Raw genomic sequence first — 19,073 nt, forward strand, 5'->3', positions numbered from 1 at the left:
ATTTCTATTGTGTTATATCAACAATTTACAAAACGGGTCAGAGTCTCATAAAAACAGCAAACTATTTCAACTCTCTGTAATGTTGAAACCATAAATAGTAAACAGTCCTCTAGAGTGAACACTGAACATGGCTGTAAGTACAGGAGGCAAAGGAATCAGTAAATGTAAAGATTCCACACAAGCAGCCGAAAGAAAGGAAAAGTGTGATTAGAAGATATAAAGCTGTGTGTCTAGAAGATGGATTTTATCAGAACATCAGTCCATCCATCCCCTGTCCACAGGGCAAGATGTTACGCAACTGAGAAACAGTGGCACGAAGCCATCAAGACTTTTGTATTGTTGAAAAAGAAAAAAAAAAAGGAAATCTTTGGGATTTTTTTTTTCCCTCCAGAGTAAGCACAAAAATGTCTTGTCACTGAATTAAATAGTTTTGGCCCTCAAGATGAAAAAAGATACTGAGAATCATTCACAATTAAACTCCTTGTTGCTAAATCTGTGTTCTTTATTGTAATCACAGTTACAAATCACACTATTGCTAAGGGACTTTTAAAACTATTGGCAGATTTAATAATAAGCATTACCTATGGAGATGACACAAGACGCTATTGGCAAAATTCCTTCATTAAATGGCACCATTGGGGGTCACGAAGTATCTGTGCACCATGGGATTGCAATCACTATTTCTGTAGGGGGAGGGGCGCTATAAAGAAAATTTATTTCACTGATGTGCAGAACATGAATTGATTCGTAGGTATAGTTCACGTAATGAAAGAAAAGGACTCAGAGACTGTTTCACTGGTTTATCATTGACACTAGTGCTGGAGGTCAAGAGCAGTTTAACTGGATGCTGATGATTTTGTGGTGTGTAATATACACTGGGAAGCTGCTGTGGAATGAAGGGACCAGCTAGGAGCACAGCACGGATGCTGCAGGGATGCAGAGAAAGAGTGTGTACACGAATACGCATTTGCACAGACACCGCTATTGGCGAGCAGTTTGCCTTCTGATCATGGCTTAGCACTGAAGGGAGAAGCAGATGTCGAGAATGTGATCAGATGCTGGCCAGTGAGTTACATCTGCCCAACTTATTGTGCAAAAGGATAGCAGTATATGCAAGACACTGCTCCCCTAAACACCCTGAAATAAACCAGCTGCTACCAGCAGGGGATTAAGTCAAGTTTTTGAAATAACAAATGACTTTTTTTTTTTTTACTATTAACACTGATAAAGACCAGTATTGATTATTTGTGCAATTTCAAGTGATTTGCTGAAGTGATGTAGCTCAGGTATATATATATATTCACGTCTTAAACGTCCTGCATCTATCATTTCAAAGCTGAATTATCTAGATTTCAATATGAAGGGGTTAATAATAAGGATTTTTAAGTGTTGAATTATGATGCAAACCACCTGATTGCCAAGAAGTTGACTCCTCAAGCATATTCCACACTTGTCAGAGATTGACATTGATGGTGTCCTATTGCGTGCATGGAAGATCCTCATCCAAGTGCAACAATCCAACATGAAGATATGGTTTCGGGCACTTAATGTAACAAAAATGGGCAAAGGGAAGATACTCACTGTTTACTTCCACATGAAGACATCGACTTTTAGCTTTTGATCCAGCTGTTGTCTGATAGAACCCTGAGCAAGTGAACAAGATCATCTCCAGGGAAAGTGCTGCATCTTCTGTGGGTCTAAGTTAAGCTACATACCCAGAACATCCAGGAGACAGTCATGGTCATTGCCAACAACCCCTAATTGTGCCTTCAGTTCAGTTGGAATAAAAAAGAAACTCACTACATGTAGGATCTGGTCTACAATTCTGTCTGTCCATTTTGGAATCAGATATAGATAGAGCTTCCTTGATGGCTCAGATGGTAAAGGATCTTCCCACAGTGCAGGAGACACGAGTTCAATCCCTGGGTCAGGAAGATCCCTTGGAATAGGAAATGGCAACCCACTTACTATTCTTGCTTGGAGAATCCCTGGACAGAGGAGTCTGGCAGGCTACAGTCCATGGGATCTCGAAGAGTCAGACAGGACTGAATGACTAACACTTTCACTTTTCATAGATATACAGATAAAACACTGCAAGCAATATTATCACTGACCTAAAACTTCTAGTAGTAGTAGTAATTTAAATATCATTCTGAGCAAAGTTTTTTAGTATTTTATACCTAGGATTAATAACCTTCATAGACATCAAATAGATATTGAATTACCTGCAGGTACCAAATAGTTGTTGAAATAGTTGGTAGAAAACTGAATGCAACTTATGGATGACTGCCTAAGCAAAAATAAATAAATAAACTTTGAGAGTAAGAAGGGCTGTTATCTTCACTAACTGGATTTTTCATGGGATGATACATGCTAATTTGCTATATATATGCAAAGGAATTTACGAAGAAATACAGATAGACTCAACACTCAGTGAGGCCTCTGATGAATAAAAGCACTGGATGACTGTATAATGATAATCATAAATATTTATTGAGACTCTACTAGGCAGGAGGCACTGTGCTACACTATCATCTCCTTGGGTCCTTCCAACAACCATGTGAGATAGGCCTGATTATCTTACTTCACAAAAGAGGCACCTTGCCCCCAAAGATTAAAATGGTTTTCTGAAGCTTACATACCCAGTAAGGAGCAGAAACAAGGTGTAGGCCTAGGACCCACATTCTCATCTGGATTTACCATTGCCTGGCCATGACTGATGGCCCTGCAAAACCAACAAGTGAAGGGATAGCTCCATGCTGTTTCCTCTTTCCCAGACACCGTGCCAGGCGTCAGGGTGCTAGGATGATAAAGACTCTGTCACATCCTTTGGCTTCCTAAAGCCTCGGATGGGGTGCTCTCAAGTAACAGGCAAAGGTAGTTGGTTTGACAAGCCCTGTGATAGATGGAGCCCCTTGTCTTTGGACTTAAAGAAGATGGCCACCCACTCTAGCCCGCGAGGTCAAAGAAGGTTTCTCAGAACTTGTCTATCTAATGATAGATCTGGCATGCCTAGAAGATATTTGTGGTGACCCTAATGTTTTGCTTAAACCAATAGAACATACTGTTTGGGTGGTGAGGGAAGGAGGGTTAGAAGTGTTCTTTGTGGCTTAGGGAAACCAGCCCAGGTTAAAAAAAAAAAAAAAATCTCTCCCCAGATAACCTATGAAATAGTTAAGAATCACAAGGCCGTCGCTGATTTCCAGTGTGCAAGATTTGCTTGAATATGGGCCCTGCTTGGAATATAGAATTCTTTGCTAATGGCTTTGCAAGCAGGAGAGAAGTTGGGGGGCTCTTCAGAGATCAATACAATGTCCTAGTCATCGTAAGCACTGATTACAAGGCCCCATACTGGTACTCTGACACTTCCTAAAAGCAACAAATGTTTCCCTTTGTTATTTCCTCGGGTGAAAGGCAAAGTCTGAGGCCTCTTCCAGGCCGGGACTCCCATCCGGTATCTGGGGAAAGAGGGACAACTGCCACATGCTCTGCGGAGACATCCCAGGACAGGTGGTTGGGCGTGAGGACTGTGGCTCTCTGATCGTCCACTGTGTGTGGCAAACCTGGCCCGCAACCTTAAGTTAGTTTCCATGTTTGCACTGACGCTAAGGAGTAGGTGTAACTATCTCCGTTTTGAAAGCAAAAGTGAAGTCGCTCAGTCGTGTCCGACTCTATGCAACCCCATGGACAGTATCCTACCAGGCTCCGCTGTCCATGGGATTTTCCAGGCAAGGATACTGGAGTGGGCTGCTATTTCCTTCTCCAGGGGATCTTCCCAACCCAGGGATCGAACCTGGGTCTCCTGCATCGCAGACAGACACTTTAGATTCAACATCTAGAATGGCACCGTTCAGGGGATTTTTCTACAATAGTGGAAGTAGATTCTGTGCTCTCTGATCCACTTGCCACTCGCTCCATCCAGCTATTGAGGACTTGAAATGTGCTTACTGTGGCTAAATAATGGAAAGTTTGTTTTCAATTTTTGTTGATGTAAATTGTCAAAGATAGAAAGATCAGAGAGAGATTAACCAGCGGTCCCCCACCTTTTTGGCACTAGGGACCGGTTTCATGGAAGCCACTTTTTCCGTGGACTGGGAGGATGGGAGATGGTTTAGGGATGACTCAAGCTCATTACATTTATTGTGCATTTTATTTCTATTACTGCATCAGCTCCACCTCAGATCATCAGGCATTAGGTGCCAGAGGTTGGAGAGCCTTACGAAGAGACTTGTCTAAGATCACACAATTAGTTGGGAATACGGGTCTCTAAACCCAAGTTTCTGTGACTAAAGGGATGAGATTTTCCAGACAGTGGTAACACAACCAGTCTTTCAGTTGTTAATCCTCCTTCTCTTCTAGATCCAATTCAGAGAGTGTGGCTCAGTTTCTGCCCATCCTAACCACTGCAAAATTATCTTTCGGTGATGGAAATAATTCCTTAAAAAGTAGGAGGAGGCATTTTTAATTCCTAGCAGCATAGGTCCCAGGCCTTAGAGTTCTTGACACCATGAAATGACACACCCAACGGAGAAGGCGGTGTTCTCTGATCTAAGGAAGATCAAATCTGAATGTGTGTAGGAGAAAAAGCTACCTTTATGTACGCTGGGGTTATGACAGAAGGTTCAGAGCAGGGCACAAGGAGAACAGCATTTATACCTTAGAAACTACACAGTTCCCTCAGTCCACCATTGTAGAGTGCAAGTGTGATTTCCTGGACATGGGAGCAAAGTCTGGATCTTTGATTCGTCCTCTTCTTCCTCCCCTCTGACTTACTAACTTAACAGAAGATGTCAGCGAATGAGTCTGAAGCAGGAATTCTGCTTTGTCCTGAGAAACACACAGTAGGACAGCCATAAGGACCTCACAAACTTACATTGTTTGGAACAAACAGAAACTCAGCCAGGGGAAGGGACTTGTCCGAGACCTGATCAAAACGTTCACAGCCCCCAGAGGGCTTTTCCATGTCCCAGTTGGGCTTCTGAAGTTGATGTGATAAATTTTCCTTCCATATCCGTTCTGCAGAAGCCAAGGTGAAGAGTGTGATGACATGAACAAAATCAATGGGGATGGCTGCTCGCTCTTCTGTCGGCAGGAAGTCTCCTTCAATTGTATTGGTAAGTCTGCCCTTTCTCTGGGCCTCACTGGAGGAGTGGACGGTGCCATATGGCTAGTCAGTTACAAGAATAGCAATGGTTATAACTAAATGATGATTCACTCCTTTCTATCGCACGTATGTATTGAGTGCCTCCTGGGAGCCAGACTCTGTTTTAGGCACTAGTGCATACAGGCATGGAAACAGACAGACAGAGGGCAGGTATTCTGCCCTCCTGGAGCTTATGTTCTCATAGATGACCGTGGTAATGGATAACTCTTGTGATCCAGCTTCATCTTGCATTTATTGCTCTTCTTCATGTCAACTGTCTGGGATGGTTATTATTTGTATAGATGTTTAAGGCTTTTATTCTTTCTTTAGAGATGAGAAAAATGTAGAAGCCAGAGAGCTTGTGAAACGTGTCCAGAGTCACACAGGTTAGGCTTGAAGACAGAACCAGGACTTGAACCTGATCTTGTCTGATTCTTGCACACAAGCTTAGTTCATTTTACTCCACAGCCTCCAGCCAGGATCCAGGCTCTCTGTCTTGAGGAAGAGGAATCGCAGACCAGCCCATGTTTAGAAAGCAAATGTCCTTTTCCCACCTTCACCGAGTCAGATGGGAAATTTGTTTTCGGAGTCTGGCTGGTCTTGTTGTTTTAGCCCCACTTGGGAGGCCCCTGGTCAACCCCGGGGGCTGGTAAACAGACAGGGGTTGGGGGGCAGGGATGGAATTTTGAGCTGGCCCAGATGAGATCATGCTTCCTTTAAGATGCAAATCGATACCTGAAGATCAAAGGTCCCCTGGCTAATCCCCTGGGCTGGAGGTGAAAACTAATCACAATTCATTTGCAAGTACAAAAGACAGAGGTGCTCCATCTAAGGAAAGGAGGAAACCCTTGGTGGGAAGATTTCTCTCTGAAAGGCAATTTTCTTGGAGGACTGAAGGGGAGGAAATGTCTTTGGTTCTACTGTTCATGTCTTTGGTTCTACTGTTCGCAGCACATCACAGAGCAGTTTTTAGACCTCCCTTCTCCTGGCATGCTGTGAGCTCTTAACCACATATCATTTATGGTGTGTTCCATTCTCAGACACGTTTACTGACCACTTACTTTCTCCTTGGCACCAAGTGAGGGCTGAGCAACACAATAGAGCTGCCCCACACCTGTTTGCGGATGAAAGAAAAGGAAGATACGGAGGGGGAAGGACAGCAGAGCAGGGACTTGGGTTTTTAAAGAGCAGATTTTTTTTCCCTCTCTCTCTCTTGATTTGAGTGTAATTCATAATCAAATCTTGATATGAACCTAGTGGTATAGTAGAAAGAGCCTTGGATTACATGTCAGAAAACCAGGCACTCTGGTCCCAGCTATGCTGAGAACGTGTTCGTTGAAACTGGCCAAGTCACCTCCCTAGTCTGGACTTCTGATTGACCTCCCATAAATTGAAAGGATTATATTAGGTGGTCTCTAAAAGCCTTACCTGCACTTCTGCTGTGTGGTTTCCAATGTGTGTGACTATTTCTCATTATCGTGAGCTCTGCTTGAACCATCTCTCACCGTGGACATCATCCTCATGACACCCAACAGTACACTCAGATCTTGCTGGATGATGTCCACCCATTTTACTAGCGTTAAGATGGCATGTGGCTCAAGGGCTTCTGGGCAGAGTTAGAATGTGGTGAAGTTAGGACAGTATGGTCTGTGGAACAGGTCTGCAAGTTACAGTCCATGAGCTGGAACTGGTCTACTGCCTATATTTGTAAATAAAGTTTTCTAAAATGTACCAGGGGCCTTCCCTGGTGGCTCAGACCATAAAGAGTCCACCTGCAATGCGGGAGACCTGAGTTTGATTCCTGGGTTGGGTAGATCCCCTGGAGAAGGAAATGGCAACCCACTCCAGTATTCCTACGTGGAAAATCCCATGGACAGAGGAGCCTGGCAACCTACAGTCCATGGAGTTGCGAAGAGTCAGACACGACTGAGAGAATAGTACAGAATGCAGCACCATGCGTGGATGCTCAGTCGTGTCCGGCCGTTTGCGACCCCATGGACCGTAGCCCGCCAGGCTCCTCTGTCCAGGGAGTTCTCCAGACTAGAATACCGGAGTGGGTTGCCATACCCTCCTCCAGGGGGTCTTCCAGACCCAGGGATCGAACCCATGTTTCTTGCATCTCCTGCATCGGTAGATGAATTCTTTGCTACTGCACCACCTGGGAAGTCCTAGAACACAGTGCACCCATCTTTTATTATCTGTGGCTGCTTTTTTTGCTGCAACCATAGAATTGAGTAGTTGCAACAGAGACCCCCGGAGAAGGCAATGGCAAGCCACTCCAGTACTCTTGCCTAGAAAATCCCATGGATGGAGGAGCCTGGTAGGCTGCAGTCCGTGGGATCGCTAAGGGTTGGACACGACTGAGCGACTTCACTTTCACTTTTCACTCTCACACATTGGAGAAGGAAATGGCAACCCACTCCAGTGTTTTTGCCTGGAGAGTCCCAGGGACGGGGGAGCCTGGTGGGCTTCTGTCTATGGGGTCGCACAGAGTCGGACACGACTGAAGTGACTTAGCAGCAGCAGCAGCAGCAGCAACAGAGACCCCAGAGGCTGAAGAGCCTATTTATTATCTGGCTCATTACAGATGACATTTGTTGGTCCACAGATTTGGGGTCTTTGATATTATTGGTTGCTAGAGATTAGTGCAAAGAGGAGATGAACATTATGACGTGGTTCACCGTCTCTTAGGAAAAATAACTGCATTGTATGCCTACAGTCGTGGGGCCTGGGGGACTCTGAGTCTGGTCCTCTCTTGCTTTGCCTCTAGAGGCATTGTTTCCCCACCTACACTTTGGCCCGAGTAACTGGAACTGATCCTGATTTTCAAGCTGTGTTCACGGAAATACTCAAGACGGGGAAGAGTCAAGAGTCAAGATGAGGAAGTTACCACGAGGGTGAGACTCGGAACCTCCAGATCTGCTTTATAGTGTTATTTTTTAAGAATTTGTTTGTCTTTGTATGGCTGCACTGAGTCTTTGCTGCTGTGTGCAGGCTTTTTCTGTTTGTGGCGAGGTGGGGCTGCTGTCTAGCCGCAGTGCTCAGGCTGCTCGTGACAGTGGCTTCTCTCGGCGCAGAGCGCAGGCTCTTGGTGTGCAGGCCTCCGTGGCTGCGGCGCACAGCCTCTGGAGTTGTGGCGCACGGGCTTTGTTGCTCCCTGGCATGTGGAATCTTCTTGCACCAGGGGGAACCATGTCCCCTGCATTGGCAGATGGATTCTTAGCCACTGTTCCATGAGGGAAGGCCCTAGATCTACTTCACATACGATTATTCTCCAGTAGATCCTAAATGTTTTGCTGTTGCTGATGCGATGTATTGAGCACCTCTCATATGCCGGACACATTTCTAAAGTGTCATTCTCCTAACAACTCTTTCAGTACCCTGCATTTACAAACCAGGAAACTGAGGCGTGGGGAGGTGAACTACGGATATTCAGTCAAGTGGTCGAGCTGGGACTTTCACCCAGAGAGTCTGACTCCAGGGCTCACGGTGGTGAGCCTCCTGCAAAATATTTTTTTTACCAGACAGCTCTTGGCCTGGTAGGGCTTTGGGAGTATGAGCAAGGAACATATTGCTATGGAACAGTTCACTTAATGAATTAATGGAATGGAGTTCAGAACTGTCAGTGGTGTGGATGGTGTCCAGGGAAGGCTCTGTGTTCCCCCTGCCTGTTGACTGCGGTTGTGTTAGAGGAGGCACCTCAGTTAGGCACCCCCACCTCACCATGTAGTAGTCCATCCTAGGGACTCTGAGGGACAGGACATTCCAGGAAGAAAGTCTGTCCAGAGATCCCGGCGCCTGGGAACTACATTCCAAGAACAGACTCCACGGCTTTAGAGGAAGAAAAACATCTTCCTTTAAAAAGAATAATGGAAAAACAGACAGTGAATCTGTGGCTCCCAAAAGATCCAGCTTAGATGAGTCAGAGAAATGGGACTGGAATGTGGGAGGCGTTGCTGGGGTGGATGTTCTCATCATGACACATGTCAAGACAGTGGTCAAGGTGGTAGCCAGGAGAACAGGCTTGAATGAGACTTGACTTGGGTTGACACCATGACTTAGACATGTGGCCTTGGCTGAGCTTCAGTGTTCTCATCCGAAAAATGGGAGCAGGCCTGGGACTTCATTGCAGAAGATATTTGCCTGTATTTGTGGACACATTATTTGAATCCCTTTTCTAGATTTAGGAAAGAACTCTCCTTGTTGTAATAATAGTGAGGCAGAGCCCCACTGCAGAAGTTGCTAATGCAGAGACTTCCCTGGCGGTCCAGTGGTTGAGACTCTGCCTTCCAATGCAGAGGGTGTGGGTTCAGTCCCTGATAGAGAAGCTAAGATCCCATATGCCTAGTGGCAGGAAAACCAAAACACGAAACAGAAGCAATATAGTAACACATTCAGTAAAAACTTGAAAAGAAGTTAGTAATGGCAGCACCTCTGCCCTCCAGTCCTCCTTATAGCTGAATGTGGGCATGTGACCTACCCTCTCCCCTGATCACCAGTCAGACACATCGACCTGAGAGTGAATCAGAAGACACAGGGACTCTGATTCATCAAATCAAATCAATCTGATGAAGATGGTGGGAGCGGCCACAACCCGTGTGTTTCCAAAGTACCACTGACAGCGCCCGGCGGTTGTGTAGCCACAGCTCTGAGATGTCTTCACAGAAACAGTCCTGGGGCTTCACTGTGAGCTCAAAATCAGCCTGCAAAACACTCTCCGGGCCTCCCAGGGAGTCTTCCATAAGTATCCAACATTCTTTGAATAGATTTTGCTTGTTTTGCCTGGCTTAGCCAGAGGTGGTTTCTGCTGATTGTCACTTAGAAGCCCTACTGAATATTGTTGTCGTCAGATGCGGTGAGGTTCAGTCCCGTTCCTAGCAAGTTGAATGTGTTTGATGCACATTACCCAGTACTTCCTCAGTGGACAGAGATGGGTGTGAATATCAGCACTGCCCACCACATGTGGATAGAACCAGGTAGCCTGCCCTATGTCATGCACCTTTGTTTAAAGTGAGCCTGTGGAGGTCCCTTACATCCAGATGAGGGATCTGAGACCTACTAGGATGCCTGAAGGGGCTTCCCAGGTGGCACAGTGGTAAAGAATCTGCCTGCCCATGCAGGGGAGACGGGTTCGATCCCTGAGTCGGGAAGATCTCCTGGAGTAGGAAATGGCTACCTGCTCCAGTGTTTTTGCCTGGAAAATCCCGTGGACAGAGGAGCCTGGTGGACTGTAGTCCTCAGGGTTTTGTGAAGAGTTCTGACAAGACTGAGCCCAGAGCATACACACAGGATGCCTTCACTTGTCCAAGGTCACTCATCTCAAAGAACTGTGATTCTATCTCCAGACTAAGTACAGAGCCTCTCTGCCTTCTCTCTGTGGCAGCTGTGCTCCCAGCTGAATGACCCCCTCACTCCCTCCCTTCCTTGCTTCTTTCCATGCTTTCTTCCTGCCTTCTTTTCCTCCTTATTTGTTTTCTTGTCGCTGACCATCGAGCTGAGCCGGGCTGATGTTTTCCCTGGCTCTGGTACCAGCAGTGTGAGGGTGGGTGGCAGATTTATGGTGGCATTCTCGTTCACGCTGCAGAAGCCCACACATCCGGAAGTATTCCCAAGGTGCCAATGTGTTATTATGCAACAGCCCGGGACTTCCCTTTCCCACTGTCCCTCCCCCAGAGCCCTCATCCCCAACACATAATAAGTTGCTTGTTAATAGGAGCACCACCCACAAGACCTCTTAGGCAATGAGGCTGCGTCCCCGGCAACGTGGAAATTATCTTGTCCTTTCTCCCTCTTTCACATATAACATACCCCAGGCCTGAGGTTTTTGGTTAAAAAAATGTGGTATCATCAGTAAACTGATAACTCTCCGCACCCCACCCCGAACGACTCTGGCTGGAGGCATTATTCGCAGAGTTGGGAATTCTGTGTCTAAAGCTCTGAGTCATAAACTACAGACAGGCTGCTGATAAAAGCTGAAGGAGGGGAGGTAATGGTCAAATTAGTCAGACAAAATGGGAAGCATCCCCAACAGGGGTCATACTCAGTCATATATCTCCAGCGTTGCTGGAAACGTGCTACCTTCAGAGATGACATTTAAGCCATTATAGGGGTTGTGACTGCAGAAGGCTCTTCATGCCACCTTGATTTACTGCCCCGGGTTCTTCAGGAGAGCTAGGGTCTCAGCTCAGACCCAGAGCCCGGGTTGCAGCTTGGGATCTCCCCTCGGGGGGTGTCAGTTCCTCCCTTTGTGAAATGAGAGTGAGCGTGCTGAGGGTCAAAAGGCTGCTTTCCCCTGTCTGACAGTGAGGAATCCTCAATTTGTCAAGCATCCATTTAAGGGTTTTGGGGTTTCAAATGCTGCTTGATGCTGATACATAGTTAAGCAAACAAAGCCAGTGGACTCCCACGTTGTCTTTTGCAGACACAAACACCGCGCATTCCCAGCCTGGCTCCCTCTCTCACCTGCTCCGCTCTTTCCTCCTCTCCCCCGTTCCCTGCCATTAGCATCACTTTGTCTCCGCTCAGGACACAGCATCCCCAGCCCTGTCCTAGAGCCAGGGCCAATAACTAAATTATCTGTGAGCAAGCAGATAAGGGGGTTGTGGGGAGGGATCAATCCATTTCCCCACCAGTCCCTGGGAGGGGCGGGGGTCACCGCGCCTTGTGGCCCCTCTGTCAGGCTGCCCTGGCCTGCTCCCAGCCAAGGCGAGAAAGGAAAACAAGAAGATGAATCGCTATGTCTTCTTGGTGGATATTCTGATGAGAGTTTAGAACAACACTGATGAAAAAGGAAAATAGCATCTGGTAGGGGGAGGGGAAGAGGCGGAAGCATGGGCTCTGCTGGGAGTTGTGTTTATTTTTATTTTTCTTTCTAACAACGTGAAATCATAATAGATGACCCACCTCTCACCTTACCAAAAAAAAATTGAAATAAGAAAAAAATAAAACGTCTCCTGGCCGTACATACTTTTTCAGACCTCCCTCCATGGAAAACACAGTGACCGTCGCCAAAATACATTCTTGAAATGAAACGTCTTTTAACTTGAAGACCTGTCTTTAAAAGAAGGAAAGAGAAGTGTGAGTGGTAGTCGTGGAGGTGGTGACAATGGTGGTGATCTGTCAGCTAGAATGGATATCATGATGATGGGCATGGATTTTGGGTGAGAAGCAAGATCCAAACAAATTTTCTCTGTGCTTCAGTTTGCTCATCAGTGAAATGGGTTAGTGATAGTCCCTGCCTCTCACAGTTGTTAAGATGAAATGAGGTTAAGTATGCAAAACATTTTATAAGTGATACCTAGTAGGTGATATGTATGTGCTTGCTAAGGCTGCTGTTGTTGTCATTGATATCATTAATTTGAAACTTATGTCCATCTTCCCAGGACCCCAATGACATAAATGACGTTGATCCCAGTTGTGTAGAGGTTCAGAGAGGTTAAATAACTTGCCCAAGGTCACATAGCTAGGAAAAGCAGAGATGGGATTCACAGTACCTAAGCAAAGTCTGCAGACTTGACCGTGAAATTATTTCATTTATCAGGCACCCAACTGGACCAGCTTCTGTGCTACGAGCCCTTTTGTCAAATGATTTCATTTACCCTTCCTCAGAATAAGAACGCCCATTTTGCTGATGAGGGGACTGGAACACTGAGAGTGTAGGTGAATTGTTCGAAGGCATACAGCCAACTGGGTCAGAGCAGGAGACCCTAACTCCAGCCCACCTGTTTTCAAAGACTGCATCCAGCATCCAGATGAGCCCCACCAGAAGCCGCCGAGAGCCTCTCTTTTCCACTGTTTCTGCTGTGTTGCCGCTGACACAGCAGGAAGCGGAAGTGAATGTATAGATCCTCCCTGTGCCTTTTTCATGAGTCATGAAAACGACAATTTTCAGTTATTATCACCCTATAAACATTCCACTGCACAAACCCCAGGCCCTTGACTTAGGGCCATTCTGTGTTTGGGGCTGCGTTTTTGTTTATAATAGCTCACCCTCCCTTGAATATAGCCACATTGTGTTTTGGCCTAGGAGGAGTTTGACACTTCAGTCCGTTGTCATGGCAATGTCAGGCCAAAGAGCCTGAGTTCAAAGGTCTGTTGATTTTAATCACTCTGTGGGTCATCTTGAGCATCTCCCATCCTCTGAGTCCCAGTCTTCTGTTCTGGAAAATGGACATACTCATAACACAGTTATGTTTAGAGAAAGATGGAAAGAGAGTCCATAGAGTGTCTAGCACCGTGCATGGCAATCAATAGACATGTCTACTATCTTCCGCTCCCCCCCACCCCCCGACCCCCATTTGCCATCTCAGTTGTGAGGGATGCAAAGGCCATAGGTCCATCTCTGGGACAAATGGTCCTTAGCTGCATCCTGTCATCAGGAGAAGTGACAGAGGCCCCTTGATCTCAGTCTTCCCAGCTGTCACGTGATGGGAGTGATCTAGATGAGCTCCAGGACTCTTCCAACCCTGACTTCCAGAATTTAAATCCCACATCGTTATTGTTTTTAAACTGTGCATTTTAAAAGAAATGAGGGCTTAGGGAGGAGAAAGGAATTCCTTTAACCCAGAGGGTCAGAGGGGGTCACTGAGGGGACACAGACAAGGGGAGGAGAGGCATGGGGGCGGAAGGCTGCCGTGCAGGGCGGTCTGAAGGTCTGAAGTCCTCAGCCGGGGGTCTGATGGATGCATTCACACACCCTCGAGTCAGCACCGGTTAGGATCAAGCCTGCCATCCAGCCTCAGACCGCGGCTCACCACCTCCTTTAGAAGCCAGGGAGGCCTGCCCCACAGAGAGGCCAGTCAGGAATGAAAAGAAACAGGATGGCCTCAGATGCCGGGAGGGAGGAATTCTCGCCCCCGTCCAGGTTGGCCTCATACTCCCAGGGAGGGGTCAGGCTCCAAAAGGGCTCAGAGCTTTCCTGAATTCGAGGAATTAAGACCACACTTTGATGTGCGTGTTTGAAGCACAGTCCGAATCCAAGACAGGTGAATCTGGGTAGCCAAGAACAAGGGCTTCTCTGTGGTACTTAAAGGGACCAGAAACCGGACTGCCCCTGCAGGTGCCTTGCTCTGCATCTGTGTGGTCAGGACTTCAGGTCCGAGAGAGCCCGCAGAGGGGAGAGGCCTGGGGGCGGGAGTCTTTCCTAGTCCTTGGCTTTCTCTCCTCTTTCTTGGGGACCATGGTGGGTCAGAAGAGACATTTAATATTCATGAGCTGTGATCTCCACTTGAAGGGAGTGTGCCCTGGGGGAGATTGAAATATTAAGCAAGTGGGGGATATAGGCCTAATTGTATCCTCCTTTTCGGGCAGAGAAGTAATGTGCTTAAAATAAAATGATGGATGGGCAGTCAGGACTGTGTGAAACCCCACTGCTATAGTCTGCAGAATGGAGCGGCTGTGGGCGCTAACGTAAGTCAGAGAACCAGGCCAAGGATGGTGCCGATCAGCCGCTGGGTGACATCATGCATTTAGTCACACAGTTATTGATGTCTGCTGGGTGCCGGACACTGTGCTGCTGGCGAGGGGGATGTCCATGATCAAGGAAGGCCAGGGAGGCGAAGGAAATAGCTCTGGCAATTATGGACATGGAATTGTTGGAAATGCCCCTAAGTGGAAACGTGTAGGGGAGTGTAAGTGATGGGCCGGGAGAGGCCCCCTTGGAGACAGGACCTTCAAGCTGAGACGCTAAGGTTGCAGAGAAAGCGGATAGAGCAGGGAGGTGGGGAGCTGGGTGACGGAGCGAGGCTTGCAAGAAGTTCAGACTGCTCAGTGTTCGAGGCAAGAAAGAGCTTTCGAGGAGGTCAGATCATCGTGGCTGGAGAGTGCTGAGGGGTGGGAGGGAAGAGGTTGGACCCCGCAGGTTCTGGGGACCCAGGGGAGGTTGCTGTTCCTGGCGGGAAAGGAATAGAAGGCAAGCCCTTGTGCGGTCTGTACACAGGGACAGCCCTGCGCAGGGGCCCCGGAGGCGTGTGCATGCTTGCCCGGATCAGGGGTCAGGAAACTACTGCCGGTGGTCAAACCACACATTCTGTCTCTTATGGCAGATCAGGTTTGACTGAAACAGCACTGTGCCCCTTGCTTCAGAGATCTGTGAACGCAGAGACAGTCGAGTAGAGACCCTGTATGGCCCACAAAGTCGAAATATTTACTGCCTGGCCTTGCAGTTGCTGACCAGCTGCTGGCATAGATGGACGAGTCTATAGGTGGGTGGAAGATTAGCCAATCAGGGAGGTCAAGGCAGATCAGAGACGGAGAGGGGGGCATGACCTCTTCTGTGTCGCCCCTCAGCCTGAAGCAGCACAGTTGTAATTCTGTTCACTCCCCACATGATTTGTTTCGAGGTCAGTTTCCCTCACCCTTGAAAGAAGTCATGCTGCCCATCCCTGTGTTTCCAGCATCCAGCTAGAGCCAGACTTTGGCTGATACATCGAGTCCAGTGATATTTGGAAGCAGAAAAGAGTGGCTGGAGATGCTCAGCTCCAGCTTAGTACCTAGAGCTTCAGAAAACATCCTGGATCCTCCCCAGGTTGCAGAAGGGGGCATGTAGACCTTTAATAAGAACCTACTCCGGCCGTCTCATTTCAAACCCCCAACACCCCTGGCATCCAGACATTCTCGTCTCCGCTTTCCAGATGACAGAGCAGAGTCCCCAGTGTTTAAGTGACTTTTGAGAAAGTGACCTCTGTTTCACAAATATTTAGTGAGCGGGAAAACCAGCACAAGAGGACACAAGCTTTCGCGAGCATCACATCCCCGGCCAGCAGCTCTGCCACACACACGGCTGTCCTCTCTCCCCTCTCCATCTTCCCGAGCTGCAGGAAGGCAGGGCCTGTTGCTCCCATTTTACACAGAAAGTAACTGAGGCTCCATGAGATGAAAAGGCTTCTTTAAAGCAGGTGGTTTTTGAGTGGCAGAGCTGAGGTTCAAACCAAGATCTGCCCAGCTCCGAAACTCAAGGAGTCAGTGTCCTCCAGAACATCAGAGCTGCAGAACCAGTAGCAGTGCGGACATCGATAGCTCTGTTGCCAGCCCTCTTCCATCTCTTCGTTTCAAACAGTAGTCCTAACAGGCAAAACTACTGGTTATGCACGTATTGCTTTTCCTCTGTTAACTCCTGTGCTTAATTGTGTTGACCCTATAGATAAGGAAAAAGCACGGAGATGTCAAGGCTCCCCAGTAAGGGATTCCAGCGGTGGAAGTCTGTCTCTTAAACCCTCTAGCTGAACTGCTAATTTATGCTACCTTTTGATCATTAAGATTATCTAATAAAAACATGTGCTCTCGAGAGCTGAGCAGCCTATCAGCAAAGAGATAATGAGAAGAGGAAACAATGCAAGGTGCGAAAGGAATTTCACATCGCACAAGGCTCGGAGGGTCTCTCTAAGAGTTTTGTTTACAGATCATTAGCGACTCAACAGAGGGAGAAACTAAACGCGACTTTTTCTTTGCTGCTACTGATTAAGTACCAGAGAGAAATTAAGATAAAGCAAATCTGAAATTATAATAATTTTTAAGGGACTGGATTTTAATTTTAATTTGCCAGAGAGATAAAATATCCCACACTGGGTGTCTGCAGCTCCCCTCACAAGTGCTAGGATTCCTTTCTCTGGCCTCAAGACAGCAGCCTCAGGGGTTCTATAAAGATGACAGTAAACAGATGTGACCACAGGAGAGAGTCACACTGACATTTGTCTATATTAAGCACCTGTTGTATACAAAGCTCTGTGCTAGGCAGAAGGCAGATGGGAGTGACAATCTGGGGAAGAAGGAGTCCTTCATTGCAGGGCTGTAGAGGGCAGTGGTCCTTAAGGATGTACAGGGATGGTTTGAAGAGACCCCCAGGAGGAGTGGGGAGACCAGTGGTGGGGGTTGGTGAGTCTATGAAGGCTTCCTGAGCAGTTGGACTGAGTGAAACCACATGCAGGGGTTCTGCTGCTATAAAGGTCCAGAAGGAGGGTTCTTTTGCCGTCCTGTGGGCAGACAGGTCCCATAGAAAGATGCTCCAGGGAGTCACAGGATGGGTAGGTGGGTAGGTGTGATTCTGTGTCAAACAGTGGTTTCTGGGCAGAAGCAAGACAAGCTAGGAGCAGTGCTTTAAGAGCAGACTCCTGCTGTGGGATGCTCTTCAAGGGCCAGTGAAGTACTCTTGGCAACTTGACCTGAAGAGAAATCAGAGTGATTTTGGCTTTCAACACCAGTCAGAAGCCCAGCCCAAATGATCGAAAAGATTGAACTGAACTTCCAACGGCTATTGGCAGGATCTTAACTGATTTCTCAGTTCAGGAGTCCAAAACCATGCATTGTAACTCCTTGCTTATGAGAGGGCTGCACCAGCATCTTCAACCCCCAGAATTTCCCATCAGTCTTTGCGCCTTTTGCCAAGAGAACTCCTAGACGGAGAGAGGGAGAGGAGAGGCCAGCTGACATGACCCAGCAACACAGGGGCTGCCTCTTCTCCAGACTTGGTCCCCAACCATCTTTTTCCAACTGTGGAGGGTGGAGAGTGAGGTTCCATACTTCATACGGTAGCTGTGATATATTCTTTCATGCATTTATGGATTTATTCATCATATATTTGTTCAACACCTCTTGCATGTCAGGTCCATGCTAAGGCACCAAGAATACCAGCTGTGCTAGGCTTGGGGCAGTCCCTGTTCTTCAGAAAGTGATGAATAAATATTGATTCTCATAGTTATTATAGATAATAACCTACTTCTTACTCACAAGTAGAGAACACCCTGTCCCTGGAAGAGATCAACCAGAAAGTTGAGAGTCATCATGGAGCAATGAAGGGTGTTCTCTTAGAGAGCATAATTAAACAGACATGTGTGCGTGCTCAGTTTTCAATCATGTCTGACTTTTGTGACTCCATGGGCTGTAGCCCACCAGGCTCCTCCGTCCATGGGATTCTCCAGGCAAGAACGCTGGGTTGGGTTGCCATTTCCTTCTCCACAGGATCTCCCAGGGGTCAAACATGCTTCTCCTGTGTCTCCTGCGTTGGCAGGCAGATTCTTTACCATTGTGCCAAAGAACGATTTTGGGGGGAAGCCAAAAAACAAACATGGAAGTTACCTGGTGGCTCAGACAGTAAAGAATCTGCCTGCAATGCAGGAGACCTGAGTTCGATCCCTGGGTCGGGAAGGTTCCCTGGAGAAGGGAATGGCTACCCACTCCAGTATTCTTGCCTGGAGAATCCCATGGACAGAGGAGCCTGGTGGGCTACAGTCCACGGCGTCACAAAGAGTCGGACACGACTGAGCACTAATACTTTTTCAAAAAGCAAACATACTCCAGTATTTTTCTCCTTCAGCTTACCTGGTTCTCTGTTGAACTTCTTAACTTCCAGGGCCTCTGAAATGTTACCTTCTTCCAATTTTCCTCAACCTCTCTGCCCATCCCTACATAGACATGTTATGCCTACCTTTTAAATATTCCTTCTCCAAAGTTCCATAATGGACTCACTTCCCAATCTCCGCACTGTCTCCCTGACTGCGTCATTCAAAACCAAAGACTGCAAAATCTGTGTGCGGTCTGAGGCCTTTATCCTGACCTCTGGACTAGTCTATCTGATCATTCTATCCGATGCCCCGCAGGCACTCAGACTCAACACAGGTAACACAGGGCTTGCCCTTTTCTCCCCAGAGCTGCTGCAGCTCCTGTTTTTCTCAGTCTCAACGCTGGCGCCACTAGCCAACAGCTGTTGAAGCCAGGAGCTCGGGAAAGTCTCCACTCTTCCCTGTTTCCCACATCCAGTCACCATTCTGCCCATTGTCCTCTGAACACTTACCCTTCCAAATCAATCCTGCTTCTGTCTCCCTGCCCGAGTCTCCAGACCCGCCCCCACATTTAGACTCATGCCTGAGCCACCCCAGGAGAGTTCACCTAGGTCCTGCTCCCATCTTTGCTGGCTCCAGTCTCTGAGCCGGTATAA

The 19,073-nt window shown here is 47.4% G+C and overlaps 1 protein-coding gene across 1 annotated transcript in view; it reads left to right on the forward strand.

The window, feature by feature from the left end:
* The window catches only part of PAPPA (pappalysin 1), a 271,571-nt gene that overhangs the window by 121,401 nt on the left and 131,097 nt on the right, over positions 1-19,073 (forward strand). Inside the window, exon 9 of the mRNA XM_055427748.2 lies at positions 5,023-5,114. Within this exon, the coding sequence (XP_055283723.1) occupies positions 5,023-5,114 (92 nt within the window). The remainder of the gene's footprint in view (positions 1-5,022; positions 5,115-19,073) is intronic.

Source organism: Moschus berezovskii, chromosome 7 (assembly GCF_049115385.1).
Source record: "Moschus berezovskii isolate FMDL1 chromosome 7, NW_MosBer_1.0, whole genome shotgun sequence".
In the NCBI taxonomy this organism is placed as follows: Eukaryota; Metazoa; Chordata; class Mammalia; order Artiodactyla; family Moschidae; genus Moschus; species Moschus berezovskii.